General features: G+C 42.2%; 2 protein-coding genes across 17 annotated transcripts in view; both read left to right on the top strand.

Moving 5' to 3' along the window:
- Window positions 1–6402: 6402 nt before the first annotated feature.
- The window catches only part of MAP2K5 (mitogen-activated protein kinase kinase 5), a 245996-nt gene continuing 232223 nt past the window's right edge, over window positions 6403–20175 (top strand). For 4 of the 16 annotated variants that reach the window (XM_064570254.1, XM_064570250.1, XM_064570252.1 and 1 more), the window contains exons 1-2: window positions 6405–7253; window positions 13617–13665. In XM_064570254.1, coding sequence (XP_064426324.1) covers window positions 7119–7253; window positions 13617–13665 — 184 coding nt within the window. In that variant the 5' untranslated portion in view covers window positions 6405–7118. Of the gene's footprint in view, window positions 7254–13616; window positions 13666–20175 lie in introns of all 16 variants that reach the window. The other 12 variants (XM_064570255.1, XM_064570261.1, XM_064570259.1 and 9 more) reach the window with 6 other exon arrangements.
- LOC123861061 (cytochrome c oxidase subunit 6B1-like) lies at window positions 19216–19707 on the top strand. The gene has a single exon (XM_045899810.3). The coding sequence runs from the start codon at window positions 19292–19294 to the stop codon at window positions 19550–19552; it is 261 nt and encodes an 86-aa protein (XP_045755766.1). The 5' UTR covers window positions 19216–19291; the 3' UTR covers window positions 19553–19707.

Raw genomic sequence — 20175 nt, 5'->3', positions numbered from 1 at the left:
GCTAAATGCCCCAATCAAAAGACACAGGCTAACAGACTGGATTAAAAAACAAGACCCATCGATATGCTGTCTGCAAGAGACTCATTTTAGAACCAAAGACACCCCCAGATTGAAAGTGAGGGGGTGGACAACCATTTACCATGCTAATGGACACCAACAGAAAGCTGGGGTGGCAATCCTTATATCAGACAAATTAGATTTTAAACCAAAGACTGTAATAAGAGATGAGGAAGGACACTATATCATACTTAAAGGATCTATCCAACAAGAAGATCTAACAATCGTAAATATCTATGCCCCTAACATGGGAGCAGCCAATTATATAAGGCAATTAATAACAAAAGCAAAGAAACACATCGACAACAATACAATAATAGTGGGGGACTTTAACATCCCCCTCACTGAAATGGACATATCGTCTAAGCAAAAGATCAACAAGGAAATAAAGACTTTAAATGACACACTGGACCAAATGGACTTCACAGACATATTCAGAACATTCCATCCCGAAGCAACGGAATACACATTCTTCTCTAGTGCCCATGGAACATTCTCCAGAATAGATCACATCCTAGGTCATAAATCAGGTCTCAACTGGTACCAAAAGATTGGGATCATTCCCTGCCTATTTTCAGACCACAATGCTTTGAAACTAGGACTCAATCACAAGAGGAAAGTCGGAAAGAACTCAAATACATGGAGGCTAAAGAGCATCCTACTGAAGAATGAATGGGTCAACCAGGAAATTAAAGAAGAATTAAAAAAATACATGGAAACCAATGAAAATGAAAACACAACTGTTCAAAATCTTTGGGATGCAGCAAAGGCAGTCCTAAGAGGAAAGTATATAGCAATACAAGCCTTTCTCAAGAAACAAGAAAGGTCTCAAGTACACAACCTAACCCTACACCTAAAGGAGCTGGAGAAAGAACAGCAAATAAAGCCTAAACCCAGCAGGAGAAGAGAAATAATAAAGATCAGAGCAGAAATCAATGAAATAGAAACTAAAAGAACAGTAGAACAGATCAACAAAACTAGGAGCTGGTTCTTTGAAAGAATTAACAAGATTGATAAACCCCTGGCCAGACTTATTAAAAAGAGAAGAGAAATGACCCAAATCAACAAAATCATGAATGAAAGAGGAGAGATCATAATGAACACCAAAGAAATACAAACAATTATAAGAACATATTATGAGCAACTCTATGCCAGCAAATTAGATAATCTGGAAGAAATGGAGGCATTCCTAGAGATGTATCAACTACCAAAACTGAACCAGGATGAAATAGAAAACCTGAACAGACCTATAACCACTAAGGAAATTGAAGCAGTCATCAAAAATCTCCCAAAAAACAAAAGCCCAGGGCCAGATGGCTTCCCAGGGGAATTCTACCAAACATTTCAAGAAGAATTAATACCTATTCTTCTGAAACTGTTCCAAAAAATAGAAACGGAAGGAAAACTTCCAAACTCATTTTATGAGGCCAGCATTACCTTGATCCCAAAACCAGACAAAGACCCCATCAAAAAGGAGAATTACAGACCAATATCCCTGATGAACATGGATGCAAAAATTCTCACCAAAATACTAGCCAATAGGATCCAACAGTACATTAAAAGGATTATTCACCACGACCAAGTGGGATTTATCCCTGGGCTGCAAGGTTGGTTCAACATCCGCAAATCAATCAATGTGATACAATACATTAACAAAAGAAAGAACAAGAATCATATGATCCTCTCAATAGATGCAGAAAAAGCTTTTGACAAAGTACAGCATCCTTTCTTGATCAAAACTCTTCAGAGTATAGGGATAGAGGGTACATACCTCAATATCATAAAAGCCATGTATGAAAAACCCACAGCAAATATTATTCTCAGTGGGGAAAAACTGAGAGCTTTCCCCCTAAGGTCAGGAACACGGCAGGGATGTCCACTATCACCACTGCTATTCAACATAGTATTGGAAGTCCTAGCCACAGCAATCAGACAACAAAAAGAAATCAAAGGCATCCAAATTGGCAAAGAAGAAGTCAAACTCTCACTCTTTGCAGATGATATGATACTTTATGTGGAAAACCCAAAAGACTCCACCCCAAAACTGCTAGAACTCATACAGGAATTCAGTAAAGTGGCAGGATATAAAATCAATGCACAGAAGTCAGTGGCATTCCTATACACCAACAACAAGACAGAAGAAAGAGAAATTAAGGAGTCGATCCCATTTACAATTGCACCCAAAACCATAAGATACCTAGGAATAAATCTAACCAAAGAGACAAAGGATCTGTACTCAGGAAACTATAAAATACTCATGAAAGAAATTGAGGAAGACACAAAGAAATGGAAAAACATTCCATGCTCATGGATTGGAAGAACAAATATTGTGAAGATGTCAATGCTACCTAGAGCAATCTACACATTCAATGCAATCCCCATCAAAATACCACCCACTTTTTTCAAAGAAATGGAACAAATAATCCTAAAATTTGTATGGAACCAGAAAAGACCCCGCATAGCCAGAGGAATGTTGAAAAAGAAAAGCAAAGCTGGCGGCATTACAATTCTGGACTTCAAGCTCTATTACAAAGCTGTCATCATCAAGACAGCATGATACTGGCACAAAAACAGACACATAGATCAATGGAACAGAATAGAGAGCCCAGAAATGGACCCTCAACTCTATGGTCAACTAATCTTCGACAAAGCAGGAAAGACTGTCCAATGGAACAAAGACAGTCTCTTCAACAAATGGTGTTGGGAAAATTGGATAGCCACATGCAGAAGAATGAAACTGGACCATTTCCTTACACCACACACAAAAATAGACTCCAAATGGTTGAAAGACCTCCATGTGAGACAGGAGTCCATCAAAATCCTAAAGGAGAACACAGGCAGCAACCTCTTTGACCTCAGCCGAAGCAACTTCTTCCTAGAAACATCGCCAAAGGCAAGGGAAGCAAGGGCAAAAATGAACTATTGGGACTTCAGCAAGATAAAAAGCTTTTGCAAAGCAAAGGAAACAGTTAACAAAACCAAAAGACAACCGACAGAATGGGAGAAGATATTTGCAAATGACATATCAGATAAAGGGCTAGTATCCAAAATCTATAAAGAACTCATCAAACTCAACACCCAAAGAACAAAGAATCCAATCAAGAAATGGGCAGAAGACATGAACAGACATTTCTCCAAAGAAGACATCCAAATGGCCAACAGACACATGAAAAAGTGCTCAATATCGCTCAGCATCAGGGAAATCCAAATCAAAACCTCAATGAGATACCACCTCACACCAGTCAGAATGGCTAAAATTAACAAGTCAGGAAACGACAGATGTTGGCGGGGATGCGGAGAAAGGGGAACCCTCCTACACTGTTGGTGGGAATGCAAGCTGGTGCAGCCACTCTGGAAAACTGTATGGAGGTTCCTCAAAAAGTTGAAAATAGAGCTACCATATGATCCAGCAATTGCACTGCTGGGTATTTACCCCAAAGATACAAAAGTAGGGATCCGAAGGGGTACGTGCACCCCGATGTTTATAGCAGCAATGTCCACAATAGCCAAACTGTGGAAAGAGCCAAGATGTCCATCGACAGATGAATGGATAAAGAAGATGTGGTATATACATACAATGGAATATTATGCAGCCATCAAAAGGAATGACATCTTGCCATTTGCAACGGCATGGATGGAACTGGAGGGTATTATGTTGAGTGAAATAAGTCAAACAGAGAAAGACATGTATCATATGATCTCACTGATATGAGGAATTCTTAATCTCAGGAAACAAACTGAGTGTTGTTGGAGTGGGGGGTGGGGTGGGAGGGATGGGGTGACTGGGTGATAGACACTGGGGAGGGTATGTGCTCTGGTAAGCGCTGTGAATTGTGCAAGACTGTTGAATCTCAGGTCTGTACCTCTGAAACAAATAATGCAATATATGTTAAGATAAAAAAAAAGAAGAAGAAGAAGGTAGCAGGAGGGGAAGAATGCAGCGGGGGAAATCGGAGGGGTAGACGAACCATGAGAGATGATGGACTCTGAAAAACAAACTGAGGGTTCTAGAGGGGAGGGGGGTGGGAGGATGGGTTAGCCTGGTGGTGGGTATTGAGGAGGGCACATTCTGCATGGAGCACTGGGTGTTGTGCACAAACAATCAATCATGGAACACTTCATCTAAAACTAATGATGTAATGTATAGGGATTAACATAAGAATAAAAAAAGGGGGGGGGAAGAGATTAAAGAAAACCTCTGTGATTTACAATAGCAAAATGGATTTTCCTCATTTAAAAAAATATCACTTTACAACAACAACCATAAATAACCCGCTTTAAAACTGGGCAAAGAGGGGAGCCTAAGTGGTGTAGTCAGTTAAGTGTCCAACTCTTGGTTTTGGCTGGGGTCATGATCTCAGCACTGTGAGACAGAGCCCTGTGTTGGGTTCTGCACTCAGCACTCAGCATGGGCTCTGCTTGAGATTCTCTCTCCCACTCTCTGCCCCTCCTGCTCATGATCTTGCTCTCTCTCTCAAACAAATAAATAAATCTTTTTTTAAAAATGGGCAAAGGAATTAAATAGACGGTTCCCCAAAGAAGATATATAAATGGACAACAGGCATATGAGAAGATGCTCAACATCACCAATCACTAGGGAAATGCACATTGAAACCACAGTGAGATACCACCTAACATCCAATAGGATGGCTAATATAAAAAATACAGAAGATAGCAAGTGTTGGTGAAGGTGTGGAGAAATTGGAACCCTCGTGCATTGCTGGTGGGAATGCAAAATGGTGCAGTCATTGTGGAAAACAGCATGGTGGTTCCTCAAAATATTAAAAATAGAATTACTATATGATCCAGCAATTCCACTTCTGGGTACACACCTATCCAGAAAAATTGAAAGTACAAATTGAGTTGGTTTTCCCCATAGTACTATGAATTAAAAAGCTGTTTAACAAATGATAGGTTCATAGAAAATTTCTAGTTTTGGGGCACCTGGGTGGCTCAGTTGGTTAAGCGACTGCCTTCGGCTCAGGTCATGATCCTGGAGTCCCGGGATCGAGTCCCGCATCGGGCTCCCTGCTCGGCAGGGAGCCTGCTTCTCCCACTGACCCTCCCCCCTCTCATGTGCTCTCTGTCTCTCTCATTCTGTCTCAAATAAATAAATAAAATCTTAAAAAAAAAAAAGAAAATTTCTAGTTTTGTGGTCTATTTTCTCAAATAATAGGAAATGAACTTTCAATGAAACGTACATGGGGACCTTGGGCACACTGTTTACTTTCACGGGACTGAGGTGCAGGTGGAAAAGGGCAATTTCAGAATATCTGGAGCATCTGATTAAATGAATTTCTACCTAAGCTATTAATCTACAATAACTAAAAAGAGATAATTTATCTCCTACACGGACTTTCAAATTAAATTTAAAAGAAATTCAGACAGAGAAAACTATGCACAAAATTTTTTGGTATTATACTGAAACTAATCAACATTTAAATTTTTTTTTCTCGCGCGTAAATAAACTGAGTGTTAGGGGGAAACTGCCACTCCTCTCCCACGAAGTTTATACAAAATTCAGCACCCAAAAGTAAAGCGACATGTGCCCCTTTATTAGCAGATTATGGACCAACCTACACGTTGCAATTTGTAAACAAACTTTTATCTAGGGACCATAGATCAACACAATTATGCACTTTAAAATGAGGTTAACAAGGCATTTAAAAACAACCCAGGGTTATTGCTACTGGCCTGAGGTTTCACCGATTGCGTAAACATTGCTATCTAGTTGAAAATTTATGGACGAGACCGGATATTTTCTGCAACGATTTAATAATAGAACATGATGCCACTACTGCAGCTGTCCCCTGGCAGTTGAACTCTTCCCTGGTTTTCTTAACTGTGGCTTTTGAACAGAGGGATGTTTACCATTTCAGGGCAATCGTGGGGTAAAACAAAAAGAATTCATACACTCGTGGCTAATACGAGAGGAAGACGATGACCTTCCGCATGTGTGGCGTGGGAGAAGGAAGAGAAAAAGACAAGCACTTTTTTAGTTCTTGCCTTGCTCTTGCTAATTTGATGCACAAACCCCGTCAAGGTAGACGGCTTGACAAAGTAGGGATAAAGGAGCGCTGCACTTCTTCCTGGGGCTGCCGCAAACGGTACGCAATTTTGTGTCGTCAATTGGCTTTTGGCGGACCCAGTCCCAGTTCAGTTTCGTCCTTCGTTTGTTAGATGGTTTCACCTGGCCGCCTTTAACGAGGGTCGGGAAAGGCAAGGACCGCCACTCGGTCGCCGCGGGCGGCCACAGGACGACGGAGGTCTCCCGACTAGGCAAGCCCCGCCGGCCCTCATGCGGGTCCCCGCACTTTGCGCGCACTCCCCGCGGGGGCGGGGCTGGCCGGGAGCTGCCCTCTTCCAACATGGCGCCGCGGGAGGCGGGTCCCTCTCGCCGGCTCCCGGGTTCCGGTGCCGTGCGTTTTGGTTCCGGAGTAACAGTGCCCTCGCCGCGCCTTCCTCCTCCTCCTGCCGCCGCCGCTGCCGCCGCAGCCGGAACGTTCGGCCTGGGGCGGCCGGGTTTGAGCCCGTGCGCGCCGCGCCCTCCCAGTCGGGGTGGGGAACAGGACTGGCTCCCGACCCTCCCGCGGAAGGCCCTCCTCAGCTTTCTCGTGGTCTGGGGGCTCCGGGGCTCCTTCCAAACAGCTCCCGACTGAGTCCCGTCCAGTCGGGGACCCTCCACTCCCCACTAAGGAGGAGTGGACACCTGCCGCTCTGCCTCCCTAAAACGGGGTCGGATCCTCACGCCCACGCAGACGGCAGAGAGCTTCACGATCCCGTTTCGCCCAGTTTTCCAACTCCAGAACCTTCTAACCTCCGCTAGTTCCTACCGGCCCCTTCCTCCTGCTCCGTCCACGCTCACAGGGAGGCAGCTGCGACCCCTTACAGCCTGGGTCTGGCTCGGTGCCTGCGGGCGCCTTCCAGACCCCTCCTTCTCTCTTTACTGCCCCCCGCCCCGTCCTCCTCCCCTCGGTCCCCTTGTCACCTCTTGGAGCCCTCGCTTAACCAGGATCCAGGGGGTACTTCCTACCCCAGGATGTGAGTCCCTGTAACGTGTAATGCTGTGGCTGGCCCTTGGCCCCTTCCATGCCATGGAGAACCAGGTGCTGGTGATTCGTATCAAGATTCCAAATAGTGGCGCGGTGGACTGGACCGTGCACTCCGGGCCGCAGTTACTCTTCAGGGATGTGCTGGTGAGTGGTAATCTCAGTCTTCAAATCCCATTGAGGAGGGCGCAGGGATTTGTGGGGTAGTCAGCACCTTATCCACTGAGTCTGAGCCTGGTGGCCCGAGCTAGTGGCGGTGGCCATTGCTGGCCTCCTGTGAGGGCAGTTTTATTGCTTCAACGCCGGCATTGATTAATGGCATGTACTGAAATCTGGCAATTGTGCAGGGCCCTGGGGAAATAGAGATGAATCAGATTGAACCCCTGCCCTCAAGGAGCTCACAGCCTGGACTGGGACGTACACACAGAAGCAACCAACTGGATGCAAAAAGCTGAGTCTAGAAGTTTTTTTCCCCGAAGTGTTTCTCAGAATGTCCCTGGCCAGATTCCAGCCATGCCTTTCTACCGAGTTCCCTGAACTTGTTGACTCCTGGAGAAAGGGAAACTAGGCAGCTTGAATTTGCCATGTTTCAGCAAACCTAAGGTGTCATTTTTTAAAGATACTATTTTATGTACCATTCAGAAAAAATACTGCCCGTTTAACTGTGACCTGCTGCACATTATACAAAAGTAGCCCAATTTCAGAGATGCTAGCGTTGAGGGAAAGGGTACATCTTGGAATCAATGCTGTGTCATTACTCTCAGGATACTCGGAACATATTTCAAATAAAATCATGGGATGTAAGAGCAGAGTGTAATTTTGGCGGTGGCCTGTTGAGACCTCTTACCTTTTTTGAGATAGTTACTGAGGAGCAGTGAGGCGGAATGGCTTTTCCAAAACTGTGTTGCTCCTGAGTGGGAGAGTCAGTACCAGAACTCAGATTTCCTTACTTAGTAATTTTTTCCCACATGCTGCGCTGCCACTTCTCATCTCTTAGCACACATTTGAGATAGCCAGAGTGCATTGTGCCCATTTTATATATTGAATGATTGAGGTATGAAAAGCAGAACTGACATACCCAGAAGCATGTTGCAGGTACCAAATCTGTGGTGTATCTTACCTGCAAGATAAGATGGGGCGGAGCAGAGGTTCTTGGGAGGAGGGAGATTTCTGATGTGATTTTTTTTTGGTAGTCGTAGGTGACTCAATCAAAATTTGATTCCTGTACCTACATTTTGAATTCTAGATTTTACTGACCACGCAGAACATAACAGATTTTCAGGTGTCTGGGCCAGGAGTCCCGAAGCTGGAGTGAGCCAGCAGCTTCCAATCTTGTACACCAGATGTTGCCCTTCCCTTTGAGTTCACACACTCACATACATATAGATTTCCTCCCTCATGACAAGGCCCAAACTTTTTAGCACAGTCCTCTAGGCCCACGTGGATTGGCTTGTGCCTACCTGGCACCAGCTCCATCTCTCACCACACCCCTGGGAGGATCATGTGCTCCAGGTACATAGAACTAACCTTGAGTTCTTCCAGGCTGTCTCCACTCAGCCCCTTTCTTCAGCTGGCCAACTCCTACCTGCCATTCAGAGCCCAGCTTCACTTTTCCTCTACCTTAATCTTGGTTATGTGCCCATCCTCTGTGTTCCCACAGCTTTGCTCCAGCAGAGGTCACAGGTTTTGTCAGTTTTGTCTGTCTATCTCTTCCACTGAAATGGTAAACTTCTGGAGGAGATGGACTTTTCTGTCTCCCCTCTGTCTCTGGAGCTCCATAGCATCTTGAAAAAAAAATTTTTTTTTTAAGATTTTATTTATTTATTTGACAGAGAGAGACACAGCAAGAGAGGGAACAGAATCAGGGGGAGTGGGAGAGGGAGAAGCAGGCCTCCCCGCCAAGCAGAGAGCCCGATGTGGGGCTCGATCCCAGGACCCTGGGACCATGACCCGAGCCGAAGGCAGAAGCCTAACAACTGAGCCACCCCAGGCGCCCCCCGAAATATTTGTTCAAATATTTCAAAGGGAGCTTCAAAGAAGATGCATGCAGTTATGGTTTTGTGGACCAGGCTCCTGGGTTTTGAATCTAGAAACATGGGTTTAATTGCAGGCAGTCCCACTAACTAGGCAAGTCACTCTGCCTCTTTTAGCCTTAGTTTCCTTACTTGTAAAATAGGGACTATACCTGTTTTCAAGACTTGCAAAGATTAAGTGGGATCATGCCTGTGATGAGAAAGATGTGAGCTTTCTTTCACTTTGCTCATTTGAAATAACAGAAGGTATTATTTAAAATAGAATGGTGCAGGGGCACCTGGGTGGCTCAGTCAGTTAAGCGTTTGTCTTCGGCTCAGGTCGTGATCCCAGGGTCCTGGGATCGAGCCCCACATCGGGCTCCCTGCTCAGTGGGGAGCCTGCTTTTCCCTCTCCCCTGCCCCTGCTTGTGTTCCCTCTCTCGCTGTCTCTCTCTCAAATAAATAAACTATTTAAAAAAAAAAAAATAGAATGGTGAGATGTTTAAAAACACAAACTCTGGGCCAGACTCCCTGGGTTTAAATTGCAAGCCTTACCAGACTCACTTTGGGCAAGTGTCTTCTGTGTCTCAGTTCTTCATCTGTAAAAAAAAAAAAAAAGTGGAGAGTGGGAGATAAAAATCGTGCCCACCTGATAGAGTATGAGGACTACTAGAGTTGATATACATAAAGCACTTAGAACAATCTGGAATGTAGTAAGTGCTTTATAAGTATTGTTGTTATAACATAAGGGACAGGGCCTGGGTCTTCTGCTTCTCAAGCATCTCTCAATGATTCCTTGGCTCCAGGCTGACTGGCCTTAAAGCAAACTTTGCACAAATGGTCCCACCATCTAGAGCTCAGAGTGCCATGTGTCTTCTCACATGCGCATGCACAGGTAAGCCCAGGTGGAGCATGCTTTGCAGGAAGGCCTGATGAAGGTCTCTTAGCAATGGGTGCTGTGCTATCTCTTATGCTCCTAATAGCAGGCTCTATGAACTGCACGCCCAGATCCTGGTGGACACCTGTGATCTCTTCTCTAGGGTCACCTCATTTTCATCAAGAAATTGGCAAAAACCACAGATACATCAGCATCTTTGGCTTAGAGCCTTAAAATTTAAAGCCCATTGAAATCTGGAAGCATCCCCTTCATCTAATATAACTTCACCCCAGTTTTCAAATGAGGGAGCATGAACCCCAGAGGGGGAAAGTGCTAAAGCCACACAGCTCATTTTGGGCCACACCAGAAACAGAAGCCAGAAGCAGTTTGTGGTCACTGAGTCATCTGTACCTGAGCATGTTTTGGATGTGGGGTTGCAGTTGAGAGCTCTTGTCACAGCTCCATCAAATGGCTGGGAGACCCTTGAGAAGTCACTCGGCCTCTCTGGGTCTTTGTCCTGCATTTGAATAATTAGAGACTGGCTGGTCTCCGAGGGCAGAGACATTTGGTGATCTGTTTTTCAGCTTTCTGTTCTGTGTTCTGTTCCTTGTAGACACAGCCCCCAGTTTTGGGAAGATTGTGCAGGAGATCTCAACTACTCAGTGGGAGGAGAGAATGTTCCTCTTATTCTTCTTGCTATTATCAATCCTGTCTCCCAAGTCCCAGCTCAGATTTCCTCTCATCTGTGAAATTTTTGTCTAAACTGAGTCTTTGATTTTTTCCTGCTCCTGAGTTAGCAAATACTTATTTGCTATTTATGTCTTTTGTTTGCTCTTATCATACTATAAGTGCTCTATTTTGTTACTCTTTTAGGTTTGTCTTTATCTCTGACCAGACTAGCATCTTTCTAAATCTTATTCTTCTATAGCCTACCGCTTTGTGATCTTTATGCTCCTGGCCTGTTGTAGATGCTTAGTTATACTTTTGGCCCATCATATAGTTGATGGATTTATTAAAAGCACAGAGAAGAAAAGGATCAAGAAATGATCACCATTAAGATATTTAAATTTAAGTTTTCTTTTGAAACCTTCTTTAGGTAAATGTTATTTTGGGAATAAGACAGGTGTTTTTTTGGGGGGGGAATAAGTCACTTAAAATATAACTGGAAAATTTATGTAAAATTATTAAATGTGCCCTGCTTAGAAATAACCAGTAGGTATTAACTAATTTTGAAGCTTTTTAGCTCTTTGGCATTATGATAAGCCCCACTTTATTTGCTTTAACAAAATAAGATTGTTGGTTGTGTTCACATGGTTCTCATGATTCTCTCAAGCAAGTTTGCTTTTTCTTTCTCCTTTTCCCCACATTAGGTGTAAAACCTATGTGGCTCCTTGATTATGTTGATGCGCAAAGGATGCCATTGCTGCCAAGCAAGGTTTTCAGCTAGTCATTAGAAATTTGCTGCTTGATGGATTCTGCTATTCATAAGTAGGAAGGATCCTAAATTAGGTTGCGATTACTATAGAGTTCACATCTCAAGATTGAGGTGGTCAGAGTTCCCTTGAAGTAACCAGAGGTAACCTCAACTTGGAGGGTTGAGGGTGGAGTCCCCCAGCTTGTTTTTAACTACACACCCAGCTAGAAAAGGTCCTCAGTAAAGGCTATCAAAGGATGACGTAGGTGAATGAATGACCATCCACCCATCCTTGGGTGCTGAAATTTAGGGTTTCGTTGTGAGGTAAGCTTTGTGACGTTCCAGTCATCAGTGACTTGTTTTATTTAATAGACACTCATGTGGCGCTTACCGCGTGCTAGACACTCTTCTACGCACTTTACAAATCTGAACTCATTTAGTCCTATGAGGTAAGTACAGTTACGATCTCATTTTACACGGAAGGAAACTGAGGCGCAGAGAGACTCAGTCACTCAGCTACTGAATGGCAGAGCCAAGGTCCAGCCTTAGCAGTTCGGCTCTAGTCCACATAGTCAGGCTTTACGCTAGCTGCCTGTATAGTATATTCCATACTCGCTCTACAGTTTCCATTTACCTGGCAATAAATACTTTCTGCCTATAAGTGTGTAGGATTTCTTTAACACTAAAATTTTTTAGAACTACTTCCTCAGAGTTGATGTTTCATTTGCTAAGACTAGAATCAGAAGGAAAAAAATCACCTCCTTTGGCTCTAATGAGTGAGGGCTGCCTCAGATAGCTCTCTTTGATCAATTTTATATGCACAGATTTATTTTTCAGGAAAAAAAAAAGGCACTGTAGAGGCAAGGCTATTATGCAAATTTCCACTGCAGCAAAAGCTTCTAAAGAACTGCCTTTGGAAGGAAGTTGCAGCCGCCACTCTGCTAAGTGCCCCACTTGGAAGGGCTGTGGGCTCCCTGCTGAGAACTACTGCAAGCCGCTTTGTCAGCCGGCTGCCTGGTGCCAGTTCCTGGCAGAGTCCAGGAGGGACGCTGTGGCAGAGCTCCCCGAGAGCAGTGAGGTTTGCAGACCATTTGGGTTAAGCTGGACGTATGGAGGGTCACTTTTCCCAGAACTGGCTATTTCTTGAAGATGTTCCATGCCTCTCTAACTAAGCTGTCTCTGTAGACTGATTTTCAAGATTGCAACTTTATGGGTTCATTTAAACATGGATATCAGATTATATACCTTAAACAAAATTTTTTTTGTAGGCTAGATTAACTCGTCTGGTGTCATTAAATGTATGTTTTCCAGTTGCTTAAGAGTAAAGGTTGATAAAAATTGTATCAAATGTAGTGCTATAGGTTAATATCATCATTGGAATAATATATCATGGAAAATTGTTTTTTTTAACTCTCTGCACTATGAATACAAGGCGAGATGTTGCTAGTTACTATCAGAAACTACATTTGTTGTCTACAATGTGCTAGGCTAACTTCTGCTTATTATTTAATTGCATTACCTCTGTGAGTATTACTAGACCCATATTGGAGGATAATCAAATAGAGGCTCAGAGAGGTTAAGTAATTTGTTTGCAGTCACACAGCTAGTAAGTAGAGAGCTGAGATTCAAACCCAGCCTAGTCTGACTCCTAAACACCTTTCTATTGGTAGTATATTCCACAGCCTTCCATAGAACAAACTGTGTGTTTTTTAAATACACAGTGTGTATACGCTGTTGAATCAAGAGTGAAAGATTATGATATTAATACAGACTAGAGGGGCACCTGGGTGGCTCAGGCGTTAAGCGTCTGCCTTCCGCTCAGGTCATGATCCCAGGGTCCTGGGATCGAGCCCCACGTTGGGCTCCCCGCTCAGCGGAAAGCCTGCTTCTCCCTCTCCCACTCCCCCTGCTTGTGTTCCCTCTCTCGCTGTGTCTCTGTCTGTCAAAAAATAAATAAAATCTTAAAAAAAAAAAAAAATACAGACTAGATTTGGTAAAGAACCACCTCCCCCGCCCCAGTCCCCAAATAGAGATTTAAACTCTGGGCTTACATCGCTGGGCTAAGTGTGATTATGAGCTAATGTTTTTATAGTTTATGCCAACATTTCAAAAATCTTTTTCAGGTTCTCATATTTCCTCTAGGATTTGCCACATGTTAGCAATAAAGAAGATGGCTAATTGTGTTTCTTTATTCTTTCTTTGTTTAGGATGTGATAGGCCAGGTTCTGCCTGAAGCAACAACCACAGCATTTGAATGTAAGTCTGGCTTATATACTTTCTTGACTATTCCTTTCTGCAGTAATTTTTCAAAGGGTTTATGGGCTGCATTACTTTAGAAACTGACAAAAACAGATTATTTATGATCATCATATGGTACATTTAAATATTTATAAATTAATGCAAGTTTAATGATGATACTGAACTGAGTAATATTTTCTTATTTAATCATATCTTGGGTGTGCATATTTCTATAATATAGCTTTAATTACCAACATGACCTTTATCTGCTCTTGCTCCTCAGTGTAATAATATTGTGGGACAAAATGAAACGTGTAAACTACCTGTAGGCCAGTGATTATTGATTAAGAAATTGTAATCCATTGCTGCTTTAAAACAGCAACAGACTAGAACTTTAAGTGAGCATTGCATGGAATAATTCTGTTTTAGTGGGGCTTGGTGTGGCTGGTACATGATGACAGTACCCCTTCAGGTCTTGAGTCCTTCCTCCTTCCCACCCCTTCCTCCGCCCCCCCCCGCCCCCCCCCCCGCAGTTGGCTTGGGGATTGGGAGGGGCAGGATGGACTAGAAAACTAGTTTTGACATGAGCCAGGTCATTGCAGGGGATGTTAGGGTTTGGGAATGTTAAGATGAGGGTTTAGTTCATAGAAAGGGGCTCTGGTGTTGAGAAGGATAGAGTAGGATTTTTAGTTGTGGTTCCTGTCTTTTCTTTTGAAGGTGAGAGCCCTTTTTCCCTGAGAAAATGTACGGTTTCTCCACATTATAGTTTATTTGTTGTTCTTGGTTTTTAAGCAGATGGTTAATGACAGTGAGTACAGTGTCCTCTCTTTTATTTATGTTCTCTTAGGAGGACAATTTGACAATATATTACCAGTATTATTACCAAAATATAAAATGTGCAAAACCTTTGATTCAGCAGCTTCACATTTAGGAAGCTTTTCAACAGAGATACCTGCCCATGTGTTGAATGCCCTTCAAACAAAATATTCATTGTGGAATTATTTTTAATCGGAGAAAATTAGAGGAAAGCTAAATGCCTAGAATAGTGGATTCATAAGTTATCCATTATCTGAAGCAGCAACCAATTGAACAGCAGCTAAAAAGAATGAGTAAGGATTTAATGCATTGGCATGGGAATAGATTTCCATGATACATTGTTGAATAAACAAATAGTATGTATGGTATGACCCCATTTTGTAACATAGCTAATCCCTGTGCCTCCCTGCTTCGTGTCTATATTGAGAGACAAGGATCTGAAGAGTGCCCACCACAGTGCCTTGCAGTGGTTCCCCCTGGAAAGTGGACTTCAGGGTTAGAATGGGGCATGGTTGGCTAAATGAGCACACTTTTTCCTTTCTCTCTTTCTCTATTATTTGAATATTTTCGACAATCATTCCATATATTTAAAAGTCACTTGCATAGAACTCTTAAAATAATTAGTATTTTATTAACCACATTGGAGTCTATATACTGTTGAAAAATGGTACATGTATCTGAAGTACATATTAGTGTTGCAAGCTCTTCAGACCCTTTTTGGGAAGTCCCTGGTGGCGCCAAGGGTTTCATGGACAGGCCGATAGTAAACATCTGTCACTGTTGCCAGGTGCTGTACTAAGAACATTCCATGGTTATCTCATTTAATTTAACCTTCGCAAGATCCCCTTGAAGTACTTCAAAGGATTGTTTTGTTTTTGTTTTTATTTTTTTTAAATTAAATTAAATTTTATCGAAATTCAATTAATTAACATATAGTGTCTTATTAGTTTCAGAGGTAGAGGTCAGTGATTCATCAGTTGTATATAACACCCAGTGCTCATTCTATCACATGCCCTCCTTAATGCCAATGACCCGGTTACCCCATCCCCTCACCCCCCTCCCCTCCAGCAACCCTCAGTCTGTTGCCTATGATTAAGTGTCTCTTATGGTTATTAGCTCCATTTTAGTTGAGGAAAGGACATCTCCTCTGAGCAGCTTGCTCAAAGTCTAGTGAGTGGTGAAGTGGACTTTCTCATGTAGACTCCAGGGCATGTATACATTCTCATCCACTTTGACACTGTTCTGCAAGTTGTAATCATTCTTGAAGTCACTTATTCTGATTGTTCATAAATGTAGCAGAAAAGAAGCTTACTTTCTACGTCCTACTTCTTGCCCTCTGGGTCCCACAAAGTGGCTTGATGTACCTGTGCCCCACTGGCTTCCAGAGTTAGGATTCATAGTAATAACATCGATTATTCTAGCTGTCATTTATTGATGGCTTGCTCTTTGCCTGGCAGCAGACTCGATGATTTACCTAGATTGTTGCTGATCCTTACAAAAACTCTGTGAGGTAGGAAAATTATACCTTTGGGAAACTGAGGCTCAGAAACAGGAAATGATTACCAAAGTCATCAATGTGGTGGAACCAGATTAAAACATAGTTGTTTTTGACTGTGAAACATGCACTCTTTATAACCAAGTATGTTAAAAGCCTATGAAGTTTGTTAAGTATGGTTTTCATGGCTTATGGAACAGCTCTTGAATAAATAACACTTTAATCAAAGAAATATTTATGGTAATATATTTAATACTGAAAAGTATATCTAACACTAAGAGAAAAAATGTTTAAATACCTTGGTTTAAGTTCTCAGAAATGTTGTTCCTTCTTTACCGAGAAGAGGGTAGCAGCTCTATACCTATCTGTGTCTTGACCAGTTCTAGGCAAAACCAAAACCAAAAATAAAACCCCAAAACATAGACAAAATAGTAATAGTCTTTGTTTCTTTAGCTTAGATTAAAATCCTAGCCTGGCTTTTTTCATGATTGTTCTAGGATGACTTTGTGTTCTGACCCAAAGATCTGAACTAATAAATGGAATCTATGTAGAGGAAATATTTGGAAAAGTGTAGTTTGTAAGCTAATTTGCTGACATTTTTGAGCTATTTCAGTAGTGTATAGCCATGATGGAACAACTCCCAGTTAAAACTTTGAACAAAGATGTATTTATGGTAATATATTTAATATTGAAAAGTATACGTAACATGAGTTGATTTTTTTTTGCAAAAGAGATGGTATTGTATTTAGTGATATGAATTAAGCAACAAGAGAAAGGGTGTTGTCAAATTTATCAAGGAAATGAGTTGATAAGTGGAAAGGAGGAGAAAGGTAATGGTACAGATTCTGCAGTTCTGAGAAGTGCTGTCTATTGGCTGAGGCCTCTGACACCACCCCCCCACCCCCCCACCCCACCCCCGCCCAGATGGGGTTAATCTCTCTCCACACCTTTGCTAGAGCGTTGGGCCTGCCTTCTGATGAGCTGTGTGCGTTTTTCCCTTCTTCACTAGATTTTGAATGACTTGATGACAGGTACCATGTTTTATTTCATTCTTGTTCTCTTCTTAGTACTTAGCTTAGTGCCTTGTGGGAACATCCTTGCTGAATAAAATGGAATGTTGTGTGTCCATATTCAGATGAGAATTTTAAAATTAATGTGACCTAAAGCCAAGTAAATCATTTGCTTTTTTGGATTATTTGTGCTGTTGTCCAGGCACGGGATATAAACTGGCTGGTGGTGGACCAGTCAGGCTCCAAATTCAAATTCCCACACTTGACTAAGCCCTCTGTCCTGAGAAGGCAGAGGGTCTACAGTGACTCTATTCTTTCCGGTTTCTGTTCCTGGGAATAATGTTTCCGAGGGGAGTTAGGCTGGATGAGGGGAGGCAGACGCATTTATGCTGAATTCACCTCTTGGACTGACGGCCCTAGACCTTTTTCATGTTACCCCTTTTTGGTCCTTTTCCCCTTATAATTTGAGTGCAAATAACAATATTTTCCAATATCTAGTGTTTGATATCTTTTTTAATTAAGAAGGTATAGGTGATTTTAAAAAAGAATTTAAGCAGCATAAAATTGAAAGGAAAACTAAAAGTCCCCATTTCTCTAGTTCACCATTTAACAGTTTCTTCTGTATCCTTATGGAAGTTTTCTCTGTATGTAATATATACTATACTGCAACTAATTTCCCTTGCCTCCATTTATAGTATATATTGGACCTCTTTCCAACATCAGCATGCACAAATCAACTTCAGTCCTTCAGATGACTACATTATACCTCATTTTATGGCCATGGCTTAATATATTTAACCTATTGATAGACTAATCTTAAGTTGTTAGCAGTTTTTTACTATTAGAAAAGATGCTGCAGTCAGTGGCATCGCCTTATATCTTTCCACATTGTGGAAATATATTTGTAGGGTAAATTCCCAGGAGTTGGAACTACTGAGACAAAGAGTACCCCTATTTTACATTTTAATAGCTATTACCATGTTGCTCTCTAAAGGGTAGAACCAATTTACACTCCCACCAACAATGTTTGAGAATGCCCATTTCTCTCTACCCTCACCAACTCTGGGTATTTTTTTTATTAGCAAACTTCCTAGTCAATGTCAGTTTGAAAGGTGGAAGAGATTACTATGTTATTGTTTTATTTTGTATCAATTATAAATGAGCTTGAGTATCTTTTTATGTGTATTTTGGTTATTTGTATTTAATTTCTGTGAACCATTTTGTCACCTTTGCCCATTTTCCTTTTAGGTTGTAGGTTTCAAATTGATTTAAGGGCTTTCCAATATTAAGAAAACTGGGGCTTTGTCTTACATGTTAGAGCTATTTTTGTCTAGTTTACTGCTTTCAGCTTGCTTTGGTCTTTTTCCCTCTTCCTTTTTTTTCCATGGAGAAGGTGAAGTTTTTACATGGTGAGATTTATCATATTGCCCTTGTGACCTCTGGGTTTTCGTCATTCTTAGGAAGGTCTTCCACATTCCAGATATTGAAAAAGCATTCATCCATATTCTTTTTTGCTCTACTTTAATAGGGTTAAGCACACACACGTTAGGTATGTATATAAATACGTACGTTCATATGTGTATTAGTGTGGGGTTTTTTTTCTGAAAAGTGCCTGCATTTTTATTACAAATGTCAGAAGATTTTAAATATTTGTACCATCTCCAGTCTATTTTGGTGAAAGGAGGAGTCAGGTGAGGAATCCAAGTTTATTTTTCAAGCACATAGACAGCTGACTCTGTACCAGTTACTGAATAATTTGTCTTTCCCCAGATGTGAGAACACTCCTGAGACGAAGCTAAATTCCATTACCATAAAAAGGCTTGAATGTTTGCATGTGTGGGCCCTACATGTTCTGTAGGAGCTTGACATTCACACAGGCCCAGAGACCCCTGCTGATTTCCACAGTTTCATTAACAGATTAATGAGTACACCAACACACGGGGCGACACAAATCAGCTGTGCCCACTAATGAGTTTCCTGTGCATATCTGTCACATGTACTCCTCTTCCTGGATTGTGTCTAGACAGGTGACTGCTGCAGAGTGACTATTGGGCTGGAGGCACTGGGTGGTAAGTTCTTACTGGCGACTTGAAAGATGCACTGTAAGTCTATGTAGACAAGTGCTGACTTATACCTGTAAATACCACGTGGTCCCACTTTCCCATGGCACTCTGACTTCCCATATTTTGGTCTGTAGCCTTCATAAGTATCTTCACACTTGTCAAGTTGTGCCTCTGAGTTTTGGTTCATAAGATAGGGTTGTAGGTGCTGAGGGTCACATTGAGCTGCGAGGTGTTGCTGTGGTGTATTTAGAATCAGCACCATGGCAGAAGACATCAAGACCAAAATCAAGAACTACCAGACTGCCCCTTTTGACAGCCGCTTCCCCAACCAGAACCAGACCAGGAACTGCTGGCAGAACTACGTGGACTTCCCCCGCTGTGAGAAGGCAATGACTGCTAAAGGGGGTGATGTCTCCGTGTGCGAATGGTACCGTCGTGTGTACAAGTCCCTCTGCCCCATATCCTGGGTGTCAGCCTGGGACGACCGGCGGGCAGAAGACACATTTCCTGGGAAGATCTGAACTGGCTTTACCCACCTCTCCTCTGTCCTCCCTCCTTCTCCCAGGGAGGTGAAGGGGGACCTGGGTGCATGGTGATCCCCACCCTGGGATTCTGAATCATGGCTTAACTAATAATAAATACTCGTTGGAAAAGTGGAAAAAAAAAAAAAAGATAGGGTTGTAGGATAAATCTTTATTTTACTTATGTTTTTCTTCAACCATGATCATTTTATGCTTCTCATTTCAGTTGTTTTATGAACTTCTGGAAGATTATTTTGGGTGGAAATTTTAAAACCAGCTCATCGTTTTTTTTAAAGATTTTATTTTTAAGTAATCTTTACACCCAACATGGGGCTCGAATTCATAACCCCAAGATCAAGAGTCACACATTCTACCAGTTGAGCCAGCCAGGTGCCCCCAGTTCATCATTTTAAATTTGGCATAGTATGACCATTTAAAGCAAAATTACAAATTATATAAGTTGTAAATTCTTTCTTTTTTTTTTTAAAGATTTTATTTATTTATTTATTTGACAGAGAGAGACACAGAGAGAGAGGGAACACAAGTAGGGGGAGTAGGAGAGGGAGAAGCAGGCTCCCCTCTGAGCAGAGAGCCCGATGTGGGGCTCAATCCCAGGACCCTGG

The sequence above is a fragment of the Mirounga angustirostris genome, unplaced genomic scaffold (genome assembly GCF_029215605.1).
Source record: "Mirounga angustirostris isolate CCGP_5_RB_7025 unplaced genomic scaffold, mMirAng1.0.hap1 SCAF_9, whole genome shotgun sequence".
NCBI classification, from domain to species: domain Eukaryota; kingdom Metazoa; phylum Chordata; class Mammalia; order Carnivora; family Phocidae; genus Mirounga; species Mirounga angustirostris.
This window is presented reverse-complemented; position numbering and strand designations above follow the sequence as displayed.